Source organism: Buteo buteo, chromosome 10 (genome assembly GCF_964188355.1).
Source record: "Buteo buteo chromosome 10, bButBut1.hap1.1, whole genome shotgun sequence".
Taxonomy (NCBI): domain Eukaryota; kingdom Metazoa; phylum Chordata; class Aves; order Accipitriformes; family Accipitridae; genus Buteo; species Buteo buteo.
Window position 1 is genome coordinate 2,271,136 of NC_134180.1, and position 19,633 is coordinate 2,290,768.

Here is a 19,633-nt window from a genome sequence, read left to right on the forward strand (position 1 = left end):
TCCAGTGGGATAAGTTTGTGTTTAATGTTGAAAGTTGCCGAACCAAGCAGCTGCACCCCAAGTTTCTCCATGACATTTCTCCTCCGTGACTTGTGACGGCGGCGCTGAACTCGGCTGCCTCCAGGGATGGGGGAGGCTGGGGACTGGGGTCTCGATGGCAAAACGCAACACACTGCCTGGCACAGGCCATGCACAACCCCACCACATCTGCACAACCCCACCACATCTGCACAACCCCACCAGACACCCGGCATCGCTCTGCGGAGCCGCTCTGGCCCCTCGTCCCACCCCAGCCGAAAGCCTGGCGCTGCAGATGCTTTTATTAACCCACCCCAGAGCACTGAGCAACACGCTGGGCACCTCCCAGGAGCAAAATCCCAAATCCTCGCAGGGACTCGCGGGATAATGAGTTGGCTATAGACTTATTTATTTCTTTGCACTGCAAGAAAACAGCCTGAAGAAACTGCCCCGCACCCTGGAATGCATCCCTGCACGTCCCCGTGCCGCAGTTTCCCATTAGTGGGTAGAAAATGGTACCTGTTACGTCTGCCAGCACGTTTTTCTGCGGTGCGTGAGGTGTGAACAACCACGGGCGGCATCCACGGAGAAGAAGAGCCCCGTCAGCCATCGAACCACTGGCTGTCCTGCCCCGCGCCAGCCATCTCAGCAACCCTCCGCAGGAAATTAGGATCCCTCAGACCTCTTAATCCCACTAAATAACATCATATGCTTTCTGCCCACTGTAAAATAGGCCAGGCCAGTTCTCGCTGCGGATTCTAGGAATACCGATGAAAGAAGAGCAAATCCTCTGCCCTTCATGAGAATTACAACCTCATCATGCTCAGCTGGAGACAGATGACTGCCTAGATCATCTCTCCAATTACACATCTCTCCCAGGGCCCCCCCGGCTCAGCTATCCCAGGTTGGAAAACCCCATCCAATGCCTTTTCTTCTTTATTAAAGGTCCCCCTTGCCCGTCCTCGTGCGCTGGCAGCAGTAATTTCCACAGCCCAGGTGAAGCAGGCACCTTCCTGGAACGGGATCGGTGCTGGATGGATTCATTTGCTAAGCAACCGTGTTGCTTTGTGCCAGCCCACAGTAATATTAAAAGACATTCACAATGGGAATATCTCCCTTCTGCCTCCGCGCTGTCTTAAACACCTTTTTTTATATCAAGCCGTGGAAGGGTTTTATGCCTGGGCTGGCTACAGCACCCCAAATCTGCTGGATGGAGGTGCCCCCCTCCACCACCCAGACCTGGGGGGGGGGCTCAGCGGGTGCTGATTGCACCTCTCCCAGGGCCAGCAGCGCTGCCTGTCCCCCTCCTCGGGGACACATCCCACCTACCTGCCCAGGTCAAGCCTGGCGTTGTAGCTGGGGTATCCCTCTTAGCACCCCATTTTTGCAGCAGCCCCCAACACTGCCCCAGCCCTACTGCCGAAGGGTGTGTGAGCCCTTTGCCCCCCCACTTTGCCCCCCCCTGCAGCCCTGCCCAAGGGACTGGCCCCTTCTCCCCCCTCCCCGGGCACCCTGGGGACTCTCACCCTGGCTCAGGACATGTCACCGCATGGGACCCGTCCCATCAGTGCAGTGCCCACCTCAGCATGGGGGCTCACAGGGGTATTTCCCCCCCCTTATGCATGCAAGACACCCCCCCGACATGCACCCTGCTGCAAAGAGCCCCAACCCACCCCCCCCCGTGGGACTAGTGCCCAGCACCCCAAAATGTGCATCCCCTAATGTCTCGGGACCCTAAACTCTGCACCCCCCCGTGGGACTGGGGTCCCAACCGACGCCCCCTCGGATGCACAGCCCACCCCACCCCGGCAGCCTCGGGGCTTTGAGGATGCACCCTCAGTGCACAGCACCCCCCAAAAAGATGCACAGCACCCCCAAAACACACACCTCGGTATGCACCCCCCCAGTGCAAAGCCCCCCCCAAACCACACACATCAGTGCACAGCCCCCCCCAAACCCAAGCACCCCGGTGCCCCCCCCCAAACCACTCACCCCGGTGCATACCCCCCCCAAAAACCATGCACCCCAGGGTGCACCCCCCGGTGCAAAGACACCCCCCCCCAAACCCATGCACCCCCGTGTGCCCCCCCCAGTGCAAAGCTCCCCCACCCCCCAAACCACGCATATTGGTGCACAGCACCCCCCCAAACCCAAGCACGCCGGTGCCCCCCCCCGGTGCACAGCACCCCCCTACCCCAAAACACGCACCCTGGTGCACCCCCCCAGCCAAACCACGCACCCCAGGGTGCCCCCCCCGGTGCACAGCACCCCCCTACCCCAAACCACGCACCCCAGGGTGCCCCCCCCGGTGCACAGCACCCCCCTACACCAAACCACGCACCCCAGGGTGCCCCCCCCCCCCCGTGCACAGCACCCCCCCCCAAACCACGCACCCCGGCGCACCCCCCCACCCAAACCACGCACCCCAGGGTGCCCCCCCCGGTGCACAGGACCCCCTACCCCAAACCACGCACCCCAGGGTGCCCCTCCCGGTGCACAGCACCCCCCTACACCAAACCACGCACCCCAGGGTGCCCCCCCCCGGTGCACAGCACCCCCCCCCCAAACCACGCACCCCGGCGCACCCCCCCACCCAAACCACGCACCCCGTGTGCCTCCCCCCCGGTGCACAGCACCCCCTACCCCAAACCACGCACCCCGGTGCACCCCCCCACCCAAACCACGCACCCCAGGGTGCCCCCCCCCCGGTGCACAGCACCCCCTACCCCAAACCACGCACCCCGGTGCACCCCCCCCCCCAAACCACGCACCCCGGTGCACCCCCCCATCCAAACCACGCACCCCAGGGTACCCCCCCCCGGTGCTCAGCCCCCCCCCGGTACCTCTTGGAGCGCTGGAGCAGGACGCCGGCGGCCCGCTGGCCCCGGTAACCGGGCGGGGCGGCTCCCCAGCAGCTCGGGTCCGACATCGCGGGGGAGGCTCGGTTCCCCCCCACCCCACCCCGGGGCCCCACCGCATCCACCGACACGGCCGAGCGGCGCCGCGCGGGACCGGGACGGCGCCCGGGGGCCGGGAACGGAGCCGGGAACGGGGCCGGGCCGGGCCGGGCTCCCGCCGCCGCCTCCCGCCGCCTCCCGCCCCTTCCCGCCCGGCGGCGCCGGGGTTACCATGGAGACGGGCAGCGCCCCGAAACGGGGTCCGGGTTGCCATGGAGACTGGGGGGGGTAGCACCCCCAAAAGGGGGGGGGGAGAAATGGGGGGGGGGGCTATAGAAAGGAGGCAGCGCCCCGATATGGGGTTGGGGTTATTGTAGAGGGGGGGCTGCACCCCGAAATTGGGGCTGGGGTTGTCATAGAGATGGGGCTGCACCCCTAAATGGGGTTAGGGTTGCCACAGAGGTGGGGCTGCACCCCAAAATTGGGGCTTGGGGTTACTATAGAGATGGGGCAGCACCCCAAAATTGGGGCTGGGGTTGCCATAGAGATGGGGCTGCACCCCAAAATGGAGGCTTGGAGTTACTGTTGCAATAGGGCAGCACCCCAAAATTGGGGCTGACGTTGCCATAGAGATGGGAAATCACCCCAAAATGGAGGCTAGGGGTTACTATAGAGATGGGGCAGCACCCCAAAATGGGTTTAGGGTTGCCACAGAGGTGGGGCAGCACCCCAAAATTGGGGCTTGGGGTTGCCACAGGGATGGGGCTGCACCCCAAAATTGGGGCTGAGATTGCCATAGAGATGGGGCAGCACCCCAAAATGGAGGCTTGGGTTTACTATAGAGATGGGGCAGCACCCCAAAATTGGGGCTGAGGTTGCCATAGAGTTGGGGAATCACCCCAAAATGGAGGCTTGGGGTTACTGTTGCAATAGGGCAGCACCCCAAAATTGGGGCTGGGTTACTATAGAGATGGGGCAGCACCCCAAAATGGAGGCTTGGGGTTACTATAGATGTGGGGCAGCACCCCAAAATGGAGGCTGGGGTTACTGCAGAGATGCGACATCACCCCAAAATGGAGGCTTGAGGTTATCACAGAGATGGGGCAGCACCCCAAAATTGGGGCTAGGGTTGCCATAGAGATGGGGAAGCACCCCAAAATGGAGGCTTGGGGTTACCGTAGAGATGGGGCAGCACCCCAAAATGGGGTTAGGGTTGCCACAGAGATGGGGCAGCACCCCAAAATTGGGGCTTGGGGTTGCCGCAGAGATGGAGCAGCACCCCAAAATGGGGTTACAGTTGCCATAGAGATGGAGCAGCACCCCAAAATGGAGGCTTGGGGTTACTGTTGCGATAGGGCAGCACCCCAAAATTGGGGCTGGGTTACTATAGAGATGGGGCAGCACCCCAAAACGGAGGCTTGGGGTTACTGTAGAGATGGGGCTGCACCCCAAAATTGGGGCTGGGGTTACTATAGAGATGTGACATCACCCCAAAATGGAGGCTTGAGGTTATCACAGAGATGGAGCAGCACCCCAAAATTAGGGCTGTGTTACCATAGAGATGGGGCTGCACCCCAAAATGGGGTTAGGATTACTATAGACACGGGACATCACCCCAAAATGGAGGATTGGGGTTACCATAGAGACAGAGCAGCACCCCAAAATGGGGTCAGGGTTTCCATGGAGATACAACATCTGTCGCTGATGCATTCGAGGGGCATGAATCCCCCCCCCCAGTCAGCGGGGGCGGCCCCAAAACCTGGGAGTCCCTTGGGGGCCTCCCCTAAGGGCACCCTGCCACCCATGGGACACCGTGCTCGGAGGCCACCCTCCTGGCAGCACCCCATCGCCCCACAACCTCCCTCCCACACTGGCTTTCCCGTTTAAACGGGGAGATCCCGAGCAAAGACCCGGTGACATCCATCCTCCTTCGTGCCGGTGACAAAACCCCACGCAGTGGCAGAGCCTCCAGAGCCACCTGGGGTGGCATCGCCACGCTCACCGGGCAGCAGCCGGCCAGTGCCACGGCCAAAAATCCCAACGCCGGTGGGTTTGGGCAGGGTTTCAGTGGGGCGAAAGGGCAGGACCAAGAGCCTGGCAGCACCACGCTTCCCTTCACCTCCTGCCCGGCAGCCACAAGATGCCAGCACGCGGAGGCACCCATGGGTGCTGCCAGACTCCCCATCCTCATCCCCATCATGAGTATCCCCAAAACCCACCCTTCCCAAGGCCTCAGCTGAGCAACCGCATGACCGCGCTTGTTTTTCCACGCGCCGCAAGTCGTTGCGGGCAAGGGGTGGCCAGCCAGGGCTAGCGGAGGGAGCGCAGCAGGCAGGGACCCCTGGGTGCAGGCAGAGCGCAGGCAGCACCCTTGGCTCCTGCCTGCCCGCAGCAAATGGCTCTGCCTGTTGCTGAGCAGCGGCAAAGCTCCCCGCCGGTTCCTTCTCGCTCGGTGCCAGCCGCTCTCCCCGACAGACAGACGGACGCACCCAGCGTCGCCCGTGGGTGCCGGGGCAGGTCGCAGCTCTGCCCTGCGAGTGCCACGCAGCGCAGGGCCGGGGTGTGACCGGTTGTTGTGGTTTAAACCGGGACACCGGTGAGCGCCAGCGCACCCGCTGCACCTTTGTCCCCAAGGGCACGGCGCAGCCGGCACGTGCCGCAGGGTCCGGCCACACGCCTCCACGATGGCAGCACCCGGTGGGGCACCTCAAGGGGCTTGGAGGATTTTGGGTGGGGGGCACCCATGCCCCAGAGCAGCTCTCCCCCTCTCTTCCCCCCACGGCGGAGCAGAAAAGGCGGCGAGGGAGGTTTCCCGGGTGGGGTGAAGGTTGGCATCCCTGCTCCCACCCCGCTCCCATCACAGTGCCCTGCCCTGGTCTGATTTTGAGGCGATCCCCCATCAAAACGAGGATGCTCGGAGCCTGAGCTCGAGCTACTGCGATGGCGTTCCCATCGGGGCTCCCCAAAATGGACCAGTTGGTAGCAAAGATGGAGCCCATCGGCACGGCCAGGCCGTTTTTGGGGTGCGCAGGGCTGGGGACAGACCCCGGCCACGCTGCCCCGCATGCCCTGCAGAAGACAGCACCGCTTTGGGGGCCTCCCAGGGCATCTCTGGTGGGGGGGCACCCACCTTGCTGCCCCCATCTCCACCTCTCCCGCCTCCCCTACCCCGGAGCTGATGCCCAGGGAGGATTTTTGGGGGTGTCTTACCTCCAGGGGTGCAGGGTTAGTAGGGGGCTGCAGGGGCTGCAGGGGCTGCAGGGGCTCAGCAGTGTCGGGCTCTGGCTGCTCGGAGACAAGCTGCAAGGCAAGACGTGCCGGCGTGGCATCAGGGGGTGCCGGTGGGCACCCCGGTGGCACAGCCCCCCCCCAGCCAGGCTGGGGGGTCCGGAGGGGGCCAGGGACCAAGAGCAGAGGGGGTAAGGGCTGGAGGGGGGGACAAGGGCTGGAGCGAGGGGACCAGGGCTGAGGGTCCTGGAGGGGGAGTGCAGGGGACAGCAGGGACACTGCGGGGGGGGGAAACACCGGGTGGTCTGATGCTGCCGAGGGTGGGGGAGTGTCACCGGGAGGGTCTGGGGCTGTGGATGCAGGAGGAAGGGCTGGGACCTGCGGCCCGGGAGTGGGGATACAGCGGGATGGGGGATGGACCGGGGTGGGGATGGATGGGGATGGGGATGGGGATGGACAGGGATGGGGATGGACAGGGATGGGGATGTTCCGGGATGGGGTTGGACCGAGATGGGGATGGACCGGGATGGGGATGCTCCGGGATGGGGTTGGACCGGGATGGGGATGGACCGGGATGGGGATGCTCCGGGATGGGGATGCAGCAGGACGGGGACGCCCCGGTACAGGGATGCCCCGGGGCCCCGTAGCCCTCCCCCGGGGGCCGGTACCGGCTCACCCCACCCCGGCCCCGACTCACTCCAAGGTCAGCGAGGGGATCTTCAGCCTGTCCCGCCGCGACTTCATGCCGCCGCCGCCCCGCTCCGCTCCCCGCTCCCCCCGCCGCCGCCGCCGCCGCAGCCGCCGCCGCCGCCGCACCGGCTGCCCCCGCGCTGGGCGGCTCCCGCGGGCGGGCGGCAGCGGCGGCCCCGCCGGGGCTCCGTGCTCGGCCCGCCGGGCCCGGGCCCGCCCCTGCGGCACGGCACGGCTCGGCACGGTACGGCACGGCAGCCCCCGGGCCCCCCCGGTGCTCCCGGCCCGGGCCGGCGGCAGCCCTGATCCGTACCGTTCCCGGGATGTGCTGGGGCGCTGCCGGTGCTGAGACACCGCAGCCCCAGCACAGCCCCAGTACAGCCCCAGTACAGCCCCAGTGCATCCCTAACACAGCCCCAGTAGGGCCACAGTGCCCCCCCAGCGCATCCCTGACACAGCCCCAGTATGGCACCAGCACAGCCCCAACATCTCTCCAGTGCCCTCCCAGCACAGCCCGTACGTCCCCCAGCACACAGCCCCACGACCCCCTGACAGTGCCAGCCCAGCGCCAAGACCCCCCTGCGTTACCTCCGCATCACCCCAAAACACCCCCAGTACACCCCAACACACAAACCCAGTGCAGCTTCGCAACAGCCTCCTACGACAGCCCAGTACCCCCCAGTACACCCCAATACCGCTCAGAACACCCCAACACAGCCCAATACAGCCCAGCACTGACCAATACACTTCCAGCAGAGCACAGCACACCCCAGTACATCCCAGTACACCCCAATACTGCTTAGAACACCCCAACACAGCCCAATACAGCCCAGCACACCCCAATACCCTTGCAGCAGCGCACAGCACACCCCAGCACATCCCAGTACGCCCCAGCACATACACAACCAGGTCCCTCCAGTATCAGAGAACACGGCGATGCCACGCTGGATTTGAGCACAACAAGCCCCGGCGCCATCCAACACCCGTCCCCGCCGCCCCCCGCGGTGTCGGTGCCGCGTCCCTCCCGGTGACACCCCATCCCGTGCCCCGGGTGGCCCAGTTCGGGGACTTACGCTCTTCCTCGGCGCGGCAGGCTCAGCTCCTTCTGCAACGAGAAAAGCGAGAAGCAGGATCAGAGCGTGACCCCAGGTGTCCTAGGGGGGTGCCCACGGATGGGACCCCCACCTCCTGCCAGCCACGGCCACGCGTCCGGCAGCATCCCCGCTGCCCGCAGCACCAAGCTGTCACTGCAGAATCCGTCCCAGCTCATTGTGCCCAGGGTGTCCCTGCTCTGCTGTGCCGGGTGAGGGTGACAAATCACCCTCCCAGGGTCAGGGCAAGGGGGACATCTCCTTCCAAAGTCCCCAGGGTTGGTGGCCCTGTGGCCAGGCCCAGGAGCAAGGGCACGAGGGTGGTGGAGCGGGAGCCGAGCGGGGCCTGGCTGGAGCGTGGCGCAGGGGTGGTGGTGGTGGCTGTGCCCTGTCCCCCACCCCGTCCCCATAACCCCGGGCGTGGGGAGCAGCCGGCAGCTCCCACGCTGTTTATTTTTCCAGCCGCTGGGAATATTTCTTGCAAGAGACGTTTGCTCGCAGGTGGTGCAACAGGGCAAAGGGCAGCTGTGCGGGCAGGAACCCTGGCCCATGCCATCCTACCGGCATGGCGGGCACCAGCCGGCTCCGGCACAGACCCAGCACCCACCCATGTCGCCACCGGGCACGCCACAGAGAGTAGCAGAGATCCCACCGGCACGGTGCGAGGGGCACGGCGTGAACGGGCCGGTGCGTGCCCTGGCACGCCGCGGGATGCCGGCACGTGCGGCGTCGCGCACGTGCTGGCTCATGCCCCGTCATCGCCTTGATCCTGCGCCCACCGCCGGTGCCCGCCGGCCCCATCCGTACCCCTAAGCAGCTTAGACACATTCCTGGCATGGGCAGGGAGCTCCCCCCGGGCAAGGGCTGCTGCCACCCATGTAGGGGCACGCAGCAGCACCCATGCACCCTACACCCCCCGGGGTGCCTGCGCCCCATCCTGCTGCCCACGCCACGCAGCCCCTGCGGAAATCCCGGAGTTGGGGCGAGCTGCAACACAGTGATGCAGCAGCATCGCCATAGCAACGGGTGACATCATGCCTGGGCGCACAGGGACGCGGCAGCCCCTGGGTGTATGTCTGCCCCGGGGTGGCGTGGGTGCTGGGGGGGGGGGGGGTTGTGGGTACAGGGGGTGGTTGCCCGAAGTGGGTGTGGGTGTCCCAGTGCACCCAGCAGCACTGGGTGACCCCAAGCCTGGGCTGGGGAAGGGGGTGCAGGGTCCCTGCATGGAGCAGGAGCCCCCCCAGCACCCTCACCCAGTCCTGCCGTCGCCCAGCCCGGATCCCCACTCGCACCCAGGTCCGTGCCGCCGGCCAGCAGCCCCCGAGGAGAGGATGAGGCAGAGAAGGGTGACGCCGAGGGTTTTACTGCTCGGCCATCTGCAGGTGGGACAGTGGGACGGAGGACAGCTCCCACGCTCACCCCTGCCCCGAGGCACAGCCTCCTCACCCACCTATGGGTGCAAGGGTGCAGAGCGGTCCTGTGGCACCCAACACCCATCGCTGCCGGGGGTTCCCCGGCCACGCTGCATCCATGGGGACAGCCAGAGCATCCCCCGAGGGCCCTGGGGACCCGCGTGGGGCAGCCTTATAGGGCCAGCACCCACAGGGTGCCCGATGCACCCATCCAGAACAGCCCATCTCCCACCAGCAGGTCCCGCTGGGAGCCAGGATTAACCATCAGCTGATCCCTGCGGGGACGGCATCGGGGACGGCATCGCTGCTCGGCGCTTTGGGATTAGGTCCCTGGTGGGAGCCCCGTCCCATCCCTCCTGCCATGGGGATGTGGGCACGCAGCCGGCACCCCACGGCCCTGCTCTCCCCGGGGACTGCCAGGAACGACACCCACGGCCCAGAGCCCCGAAGCCCACTGCCGTGGCTCCATTTGTCCATCCATCCACCTGCATCTGTGGGGATGCAGCTCCCATGCAAGGCTCTTTCCCGGGCTGAGCGTGCAGCGGAGCGCAGTTGCCCCGCGGAGCTGCCAGCTCGGATGAAGGCAGCACCGTGCCATCTTCCAACCGCCCAGACAGCTCGGGCCAGGCCCCCCGGTTACTGCGGCTCCGTTCTGCAGATGGGGATGAAGGCGTGAGGTCACCCGGAAAATTGGGCTCAGTGCTCAGCTCTAACGAGCCGGGAGGGGGGGAAGCCGTGGTCGTCACCCCTCCAAGAATAACAGCGGGTGCCGGGGTTCCTGCGGGGAGTGGGTGCGGGATGGGCAGGGCGGATGGGTGCCCGTCGGCCTGCCAGGAGCAGGAGCACAGGGTGATGGAGGCTGTTCGGAGGGGCAAACGCGGGCTGGCACAGAGGTTTGGCATCATGTGCTGGGCTGGAGGGACCACGGCGCTCCCATGGGATCCCTCGCACAGGCGGGTGCTCCCCCCTCCCCAGCACCCCGCGGCGTGGCTGGGGCTCGTACCCTGCTCTGCTCCCAGCGCTGGGCGCCCGGCTCCCGTGTCGTCCCCCCCCCAAGTCCCACTCTACTCACACGCAACACCCACCTCTGGCACACGCAGCCCCCACCTCTCACGCAGCACCCCCACCTCCCATGCACGCACACGCACGCCCGCAGCACCCACCTCTCGCCCGCAGCACCCACTCCCTGCGCCCGCAGCGCCCACCTCACGCGCGCCCCGAGCGCCCACCTCTCGCTCACGGCACCCACCTCTCGCGCGCACCCGCCCCCCCCCGGCACCCAACTCCTACACGCAGCACCCGCTTCTTGCACACGCAGCACCCACCTCTTGCACCCGCTTCTCGCACCCGCAGCGCCCATCTCACGCGCCCAGAGCGCCCACCCCTCACTTGCAGCACCCACCCCTTGCAGACCCCGCACCCAGAGCACCCACCTCGCCCCAGGCTCACCGGGGATGGGTGTCCGTCCCCCCCCAACCCCCGGTTCCCTTCCAGTCCCCGCCGTGCCCCGCCGGGCTCCGGGCCGCCTCCGGTGCCCCGCTCCCCCCCCCGTCGCCGGTGCCCGGTTCCCGGTGCTCACCTGGAGGCCCCGGCGCCGCAGGATGCTGGGCTCGTCCATCCCGCCGCCGCCTCCCGCTGCGCCCGCTCCGCCCGGTGCGCCCGGTCCGCCCCGCCGCCGCCGCCGCCGCCGCCCGGGGCGCCCGGGGCGCCGCCCAGCGGCCCCGCCGCGTCACCGGACGCGCATCAGCACCGAGCCCGGGGCTGGCACGGCACGGCACGGCACGGTCTGGGGCTGGCACAGTCTGCCTGGCTCGGTACAGCTCAGCACGGCAGGGGCTGGCGTGGCACGGCACGGCACAGAGCTGGCACGGCACGGCACGGCACGGCACGGCACAGAGCCAGCACGGCACAACACGGCATGGCGCAGAGCTGGCACGGCACGGCGCAGAGCTGGCACAACGTGGCACGGCATGGCACGGCACAGCATGGCGTGGCACGGAGCTGGCACAGCACAGCACAGGGTTGGCATGGCAGGGCATGGGGCTGGCATGGCAGGGCACAGTCTGGGGCTGGCACGGTCTGCCTGGCTCGGTACAGCCCAGCATGGCTGAGTCTGCCATGACACAGCATGGCACAGGGCTGGAACAGCCTGGCACAGCATGGCACAGCACAGGATGGCATGGCGTGGGGCTGGCACAGCACAGAATGGGACAGCCCAGGACTGGCACAGTCTTCCTGGCTCGGTACAGCCCAGCATGGCAGAGTCTGCCATGACACAGCACAGCACAGGGCTAGAACAGCCCGGCACAGCACGGGATGGCCTGGGGCTGGCGTAGCATAGCACAGGGCTGGCACAGTCTGCCTGGCTCGGTACAACCTGGCACGGCACGGCCTGGGGCTGGCACAGCAGGGCACAGGGTGGGAACAGCCCCCCTGGCTCGGTGTGGCCCAGCCCAGGTCTGTCCTGTGGCTGGCATGGCACAGCACGGTCCTTACGGCCTGGTGCAGCCCAGCACTGCCCAGTACAGTCCAGCATGGCATGGCACAGCCCAGTCCGGCATGGCATGGTCCAGCATGACCCAGCCTGGCGTGACATGGTACAGCACGGCCTGGCCCAGTTTAGCATGGCACGGCCCAGTCCTGCTGTATGTCACGGCATGGCAAAGCCCGGCACGGCTCAGTTTGGCACGGCACGGCACAGCTTGGCGTGTCCCCCCACCCCGGGCAGGCAGGAGAGGGCACACAGCGAGGCAGGAGAGCAGGAGGTGCCAGGAGACCCTCTGTGCCCCCACCCCGGCCATGCCCGCGGCAACGGGACGGAGCGGTCCCGGCAGCGCCGTCCTGGTGCAGGAACGCTCCCACCACCGCCGCCCTCCGGCCCCGAGCAAAAGCCACACAAGGGGACACTTTCTGCGGGAACAAGGGGACTCTGTGCGCGGCCCTCGGTGCCACCCGGCTCCACCGTCCCGGGGTCACGCGGCCGCTGGCGTTCCAGTGACACCGCGCTCTCCTGCCTCACTGGGGCTTTGTTCGCCGCCGCAGGGCACAAGTTGTGCCCGGGATGGGCACAGGAGCCTGGTTTCGGCGAGAGCCACGCGCACACGCGGCCGCACAAACACGCACGCTGCCCAAAAACCCGAACGACCCCAACCTTGGAGCAGCCGTGGGAGATTTTACCCGGTTACGGGCAGGGGATCCAAAACGTGCTGTGAAGTTAGCAAAAAAAAAAAAAAAAAAAAGCCAAAAACCCCAAGACATCTCTTTCGCTTACCTTGCGCTTCTCGCCGGGCCGGAGCACGCGATGCGGCCGGGGCATGCGGTGCAGCCGGGGCAGGGTTTGGCCAAGTCTCAGCAGGCGTGCCAGCAGAAAAGGGGGATATTTTGTTTGCTTTCTCTTTTGGTTTTGGTAAAAGTGAGGCATGCACTCACGCCTCGCGCTCTGCCCTGCCTGGGAACAGCCACCCTTCGGCAAGCTTTTAGCAGAAGAGGAAACGCCGGGTGTGGGGAGCTGCGCCGAGCGCCGGGGCTGCCACCGAGCTGGGGGGGGGCACCCACTGGGTGCCGGGGAAGTGGGCAGCCAGGAAGGGCAGCAGAGCCCCGGATCCGGCGTGGGACATCCCGGGTGGCCGATGGTGGGGTGGCTGCTGGCAGCGCTGGCGGCGCTGGCGCGGGGCGGTAAGTGCTCCTGCGGCGACGGGAGATGAGAGATAACTTCAGAAGACTTTCAATGAACGATTTTGGGGGTGATAAGGCCCGGGGAGCTGTTGCTGCGATGGGGATGCTCGCTCAAAATAACAGGGATGGGGTAAAGCCCGGTGAATCCCTGCCAGCAGCGGGCAGGAGCCGGGGCGAGCAGCGCCGGCCAGCACCGCATCCCCAGGGAGGAGAGAAATGGTGGTTTTTGGGCGAGAATCACCCGCGCGGCTGCTCCCATCCCCCGGGCGAGTAACACGGCGATCGGGCGACAGCTACGCCGCTGCTCCATCTTGGCCTTGCCCGACCTGCCGGGGTTTGGGGCGCAGCAGCCCCCCAGCCGTTGCCCTCTCCCGCAGGCACCGCCACGGCCCCCGGCTTCTCCTGCTGGAAGCAATGTGGCTCCCGCCGGTTCCTCTGCTCCTGGCCACCCCACGGCCCCGCCGGCAACACCTCCTACCTCCTGACGCTCTGGTGAGTCGGGCACCGCGGCGGGGATGAGCACCACGTCCTGGGGAACCCACGGGATGCGTCCTGAGCGGGACACGTGGGGACGTGCGCCCTCCGCATCCCAAGCCCATCCGGATGGCGAGCGTTGCCCCATCCGGATCCGACCTTGCGCCCGCTCCCCGCCCCAGCTACACGGCGCCCAGGCTGTGCCAGCGGTTTGAGGCGGGCGCGAGGACGACGTACACCCTGAACCACCACCGCGTCTACGTCCTCACCAACGCCACGGCCTGGGTGGAGGCGCGCTGGGGGGACCACGTCCACAGGACCCCCAATCTCACGCTGTACCTCAACGAGGCCGGTAAGCGCCGGCGGGGCAAGGCTGGGCGCCAGCACCGGCGCTGATAACCGCGAGACCGCCTCGTCTTTCCAGTCAAGCTGGATCCGCCCCCCGCCGGGATGCCCTTCAACAAAACCGGTGGCCGGCTGCGGCTGCGGGTGCCGTGGCCGCCGTGTCACCGTGGGGGCCAGCCGTTGCGGTGGGAGGCTCGCTTCCGGAGGATGGGCGACCGCGGCTGGACGCAGGTAAAAATGCCGTTTGCCAGAGCCGGCGGTGACCGAAAGGATGGTCAGTAGTGTCGTGGCAGCCCGGGGAGCGTGGGGGCTTGGTGACGCCAGCGTCCCCTCCCCAAACCCATCCATGTCCCATCTGTTTCGTGGCGTTATCGGCTCTTCCCCGTCCTCCCGGCCACAGGATCCTGCTGCCGCCCTTTAACAGGATCAGGCCGCGATTCGCGGGGATTACACAGGCAAAACCCTGGATTATACTAATGATGACGATGGATGAAATCTGGATGCTTGTCCCCAGCGAAACCCCCCGCAGCCAGGGAACCCCCCCCACCCCTCTCGATTACTACCAGGGGTGTCCCGGGGCCAAATCCGTGCTACCCTGGCCATGGGGACCGTCCTGGCCACCATGTCTGCTGCACCCCGTTTGGCTCTCCCAGCCCCTGGGATGTTCAGGGGACACAGGGCAGCATCTGCTTTCATGTCCCAGTAGCATCCTGGTTTTACTGGCAGGGTGCCTCTGTCCCCGGTTCTCTCCGCAGGTGACCTGCGAGACGGTGACAGACGAGGATGACTCAGGTTGGTTTAGCCTGTGGGGATGCGGGGGACGAGCATCTCCTGGGGGTTCTCCCGGGTCCTGGCAGGGGGCTCTGCCCTGCGCTCCCCCCCCAGCACCCCATGATGGCCAAAAGCTGGGTGAAAGGGGGTGTCACCCCCCCGCCTGACCCTGCCACCCCGCTCCAGTGACCTGCACCCTCGGGGGGGACGGCGCCTTCGAGGTCCAGCTCCGGCACAAGCTCCCCCACTGGAGCAGCTACTGGAGCAACTGGAGCAGCTCCATCTTCATTCCCGAGGGTGAGGAAGAGGACAGGAGGCGGGTGGGATCCCAACAGCTCCCAAAAACGCCGACAGCCCAGCCGGGCTCATTCCTTTTGCAGAAATCTTGGCGAGTCCAGTACTGAGCTACCAGCTGGGAAAACTGGGGAGAGACGGGCAGCGGGTGCTGAGCCTGGGCTGGCAGGTACGGCGGCATCCCCCGGGGACCCTCCTGGGTGTCCCCCCACCGTTTCATCCCCCGAGCCGTCCCTTCTCCCTCCCCCAGCGAGCCCCCGCGGAGCAAGGGAACGTCACCTACACCCTGCACGCCTTCATGCCGGCGTGCCGCTGCGCCGAGCCGGCCAAGAATGACACCGTGGTGCTGGGGACGGAGGTGACAGCGCACAACTTCACCCTCTCCGGGGCCGAGTACGAAATCCGACTGACGGCAGCCAATGCCGCCGGGCCGGGGCCGGCGCGGCAGCTCCGTGTGCCGGCAGAGCAGCGTGCAGGTATCTGCCCAGCAGAAGGACCGAGCTCCCCGGCAGCCTCGAGGGTGTTATTTTCCCAACCATCCCTCACACGCCCCTGTTTCATCCCAGATCTCGGCTTCAAGGACGTCAGCGTGGCTGGCAGCACCGTGTCGGTGCGGTGGGAAGTACAAAGCCCCGACTTTGTCTACTGCTTCGAGCAGCAGCCGCTGCCAGGAACCCCGAAACAGGGTGTTTGCATCCAACGGGATTTCCTTCCCAAGAGCAACCACACGGAGAGAGGCAAGGGAGCGCCCTGAGCCCCTGTCCCGTCCCCTTCACCTGGGGCTGGAGCCTGGCGGAGATTTAACCGGCATCCCCGGTTCCTGCCCCAGGAGCACTGGAAGCACCGGCATGTTACCGCCTCGCCGTGCACGGCCGGGACCCGGCACGGGGCTGGTCCACCTTCGTCCTGCAGCACCGCTACGCCGGCAACAGTATGTACGGAAACATGGAGCATCTGTGCCCGGTTTAACCGCAAAAAGGGGGATTCCCGAAATGCTCTCTCTTTTTTTTTTTTTTGTTTTGCACCCCCTCACCATCACGTGCAGCCTCGTTGGCCATGCCCATCCGCATCAACGCCAGCACCGGGGATGCCACCGCCGTCATCCTCCGGTGGACCCCATCCCCCCGTGCCGCCTGTCCCGGGGTGCTGGCCAAGTATCTCATCTGCCACGCGGCCGAGGGGGACAACGTGACCTGTGAGTGGGACCCCCCCCCCCATCCCCGTGGGGCAGGAGGAGGGGGCTGCCTTTACCCTGCAGGCAGCTGCCAGACTATTGCCTGCTCGTTGTCGTTTGCCCAGACGGCGAAGCGAACACCACGGCATCGCACTACACCCTCCAAAACCTACGGCCCGGCACAGCCTACAGGGTGGGCGTTTGGGAGGTGACGGCAGAGAGCGGGGGGACCTGCCATCCTTGGCGGCACTTCCAGACCAAGGCACTGGGTAATGGCTTGGAGACCCCATCCCCTCCCCGGTCCCCGTGGGGTGCTCTCTGTGGGGTGCTCACCCTCATCCCAAAACAGCTCCCGCGTCCCACGTGGGGTGCTGGGGACTGAAATGCCACCACCCAGCCGTGCCCGTCCCCAGGTCCCCAAGGAGCAGCGTGGACATCCAACCTGAAGTACCTGGGCATCTCGCTCACTCTCCCCGCCGTGGCCACCATCTACCAGCTGAGCAAAAAGAGGTGACGGCAGCACCCTCACCCCCACCCTGCTCTGGCCGCCCCCCCCCCAACCTTCCCCATCACCCACCCCCTCACCAACCACCCCCCCTCCCCAGGGCTCGCCGCCTCCTCTTCCCACCCCTGCCCAAACCCGTGGGCAGCAAAGCCATCCAGTTCTCCGCCAGCGAAATGAGCCAGGTGAGATGCAAGGTGCAGGAGGGGCCGGATCCTGCACCCCAGCAAGTACCCGTGCCCGGTCCCGGCACGGGACCTTCCCACCCCAAACGCATCCGACCCTTAGGGCCAGCCCCGGCCAGCTTTCCTGGAGCCCTCGGAGAGATTCAGCCCGGCTGAACTGCTGCTACCGGAGCCAAATCCCGGCAAGGAGACGACCGACGCCGGCACACGGCCCGGCACGCCGCAGCCCAGCCCCGCGGCCGACAAACTGGCAGTGGTGTGCCCGGTGGGCTGCGAGAAGGAGCTGCCGTTTACCTACCGCAGGCAGGAGGTGCTGAGCCCGGAGGGATTTCTACCGCCTGGCAGCACCAGCTGCACCGGCTACCCACCGGGCGAGGAGGAGGATGAAGAGGAGGAGGAAGAGGATGGAAGTCGGGGGCTGCGCCAACCGCCGGTCCCCATCGCCCTGCTCATCTCCGACAAACCCATCATCATCAGGGACGAGGAAGGATGGGACCCATCGCTGGAGAAGTTGGTGCTGTAGCCAACACCAGGCTGGGGCAGCGGGGATGGATGGCAGGAGGTGGGGGGTCCCACGGGATGCCGAGCACCCACGCGGGATGCCGAGCACCCACCCCGTGGGTTCATGGTCGCACCGGCACTTTCAGAGGGTTTTCTGGTTTCCAGGACACAGAAGGCGATGCCTCCGGATACAGCGCTGCGTAGGGCCAGGATCTGGCCACGCACTTCCCAGCCTCAACCTTTCATTGACGTTAAATAACGAGGGAAGGCGGTTGCAGAATCCCGACGGGGCTGAGGGTTATTTCCTTGGCCGGATCGGGAGGAGAGGCAGAGCTTCATCCCGGCCGGCTGCCTCCTGCTCTCCTGCCGCAGCTGGGGGCAGCATCGCCCCGGCAGGATGGGGGCACAAACAGCCTCAGCACCAAACACCACAAAATACTGGCAAAAAATGGGGGAAAAAAAAATTAAAAATGGGCAAAAAATAAAAAACGTGCAAAAAATTTTAAAAAGTGCAAAACTAAAATATTTGCAAAAAATTAAAAAGATGCACAAATAAAAAATAAACGCAAAGACAAAAAAATTTAAAATAAATGCACGAAGCAGCAGGGCTGAGATGGCTTCCCTTGCCTGACCAGGCAGATTACAGCAAGGATTTAGAGTTGAGACCAATCCACGGCACTGTGGAGGATGCAGCCAGGCAGCGGGGCCGGGACTGGGGGTGACCCGGGACAGGCAGGGCCCCCCCCAGCACCCCCGGTGTGGGGCCGTGCCACCGCCTCGGGCTTTATCTGGGGCAGAACCGGAGATGCTGCTGAAGATGAAAAGCGGTTTGCGGTTTTGTCTGCCCTGCGCGCAGGGGCCGGAGGTGTCAGCGTTCACTTGCTGAGAGTGCAAAAAATAAAAAGGAAAAAAAAATTATATATAAATGGGGTTAGTAGCACGGGGAAGTCCGGGGAAAGGCTGTGCCAGCGCAGTCGCGGTCCCTCCGCCGCAGCCGCCGGCGTACGGCTGGGCCCCGTCGCTGCTGCTTTTAGCCCCAGTCGTGTTTTGCAAGGGATTTCACCAAAACGACGCTTGCAGCACCGGCACGCACGGGCGGAAACCGCGCCGATGCCGACTGGAGATAATGCACCGGGGAGAGGGGGGGAGCGCAACCGGAGCATCACATGGCTGCGTTTCGGCACGTTCCCCCCACGCGACCTCCACCAACCGTGGGTGGGTTGGGATTTACGGCCTTTCCCGGCGCTCCGGGAATGGTCGCGATGGTGTCATTCCCACGGCTGGGGGTCCCGGCTGGTTGTGCGTACGCGGGACACCCCACCGCCGTGCCCACCGCCGTCGTGCCCACCGGTGTCCGGCGCCGCACGGACAGGGCGTCTCGGCTGCCGGCGGAGCCACGAGGTGGCACCAGCCCCGCGTCCCCACGGTGCTTCCCCACCTCCCGGCAGAGCAAATCCATCTTTCCCTCCCCGCCACGCTGCCAGGCATCACCCCACGGGCCCCCGCGTCGCCGGCAGCCTCCCTCCTTGCTCTCCGACACCCCAAATCCCTTGGCGATCGGCTGAAAGCCGTCGATCCGGCATCCTCCTGGCCCCAGAAACCCAGGCAGAGAGACCAGATTTAAGGATTTTTACTGAGATTTGGGCGATGCCGCGTTTGCCGTCGGAGCGCACCGGGCCAGCCACGTGCGGAGGAAGTATTCGGTTACCGGCTCGGCATGAGCGCGCTTGGGTTTCAGTGCCGGCCCTTGTTTACAGCCTGTTTTTGGGGCCGGAGCGGCGAAGGAAGAAGCGCTGGCGTCACGGCTCAGCACGGTTGGGCGACAGCGGTAAACACATTGCCCGGCTCGAGGCCAGCGCCGCCACCAGTTAATCATTCTTGTCCATGGAAGAAGTTCATACCGGGACAGCCGGTCCCGACTGCTGCATTAAAAACAGCCCAGGGAGGGGAGGGGGGGGGATTGGAGACACCCCCCATCACCCCAATGGGGTCACCTCCTGAGGATCCACCCCACCCGTGGTGCCGCTCATGTCCCCCCCGATGCCTTTGGGGACGGTCCCGTCCCCACCGGCAACCCCACGCATCCTTTCCCACACGCGTCCCGAGTTGGCCGGTGCTCTGCCGGGAACACTGCGCCGCGCGGAGCCCGCAGGCAACGTGCCGGGGAAAACTAATTAAGTCGGCCTTGCCAATTAGTGCAAGCGACTGGCTCAGGACTTTTCTAATTAGTTTAAATTTCACAGGACTGTTTTCCAAATGAGTCTCCGGGAACCGCTCTCAGCCCAGCAACCCAAGGACAGCTGCCGGGCCAGCTTTTGCATCCAGGACGTGACCTTCCCAGCTCCTCCGTCCGGCTCCGACCCCATCCAGGACCCA

At 65.8% G+C, this 19,633-nt stretch overlaps 2 protein-coding genes across 3 annotated transcripts in view; one reads left to right on the forward strand and one right to left on the reverse strand.

Annotated features, from left to right (window-relative positions):
- Positions 1–10,970, reverse strand: part of MAST3 (microtubule associated serine/threonine kinase 3) — a 28,860-nt gene extending 17,890 nt beyond the window's left edge. Inside the window, exons 1-2 of one of the 2 annotated variants that reach the window (XM_075037935.1) lie at positions 10,916–10,970; positions 7,907–7,938 (exon numbers count right to left, since the gene is read on the reverse strand). In XM_075037935.1, coding sequence (XP_074894036.1) covers positions 7,907–7,938; positions 10,916–10,954 — 71 coding nt within the window. In that variant the 5' untranslated portion in view covers positions 10,955–10,970. Of the gene's footprint in view, positions 1–2,861; positions 2,987–7,906; positions 7,939–10,915 lie in introns of those variants that run through there. The other variant, XM_075037934.1, reaches the window with a different exon arrangement.
- Positions 10,971–12,755: 1,785 nt separating this feature from the next.
- On the forward strand, positions 12,756–18,592 carry IL12RB1 (interleukin 12 receptor subunit beta 1). Its single transcript, XM_075037936.1, has 14 exons — positions 12,756–13,011; positions 13,359–13,503; positions 13,668–13,837; positions 13,910–14,061; positions 14,586–14,622; positions 14,788–14,898; positions 14,982–15,064; positions 15,146–15,632; positions 15,725–15,826; positions 15,941–16,090; positions 16,195–16,344; positions 16,483–16,579; positions 16,675–16,768; positions 16,866–18,592. Exons 1-14 carry the CDS (start codon positions 12,756–12,758, stop codon positions 17,277–17,279), a joined length of 2,448 nt encoding a protein of 815 aa, XP_074894037.1. The 3' UTR covers positions 17,280–18,592.
- Positions 18,593–19,633: the final 1,041 nt, after the last annotated feature.

What these genes read in the sequence shown, in the direction of transcription:
- IL12RB1 (XM_075037936.1), top strand. Translation starts at nt 12,756, where the DNA reads ATGCACTCACGCCTCGCGCTCTGCCCTGCCTGGGAACAGCCACCCTTC. An exon ending in TCCTACCTCCTGACGCTCTG is followed by an intron (nt 13,504 to 13,667) that starts GTGAGTCGGGCA and finishes TCCCCGCCCCAG; the next exon opens with CTACACGGCGCCCAGGCTGT. An exon ending in GACCAAGGCACTGGGTAATG is followed by an intron (nt 16,345 to 16,482) that starts GCTTGGAGACCC and finishes GCCCGTCCCCAG; the next exon opens with GTCCCCAAGGAGCAGCGTGG.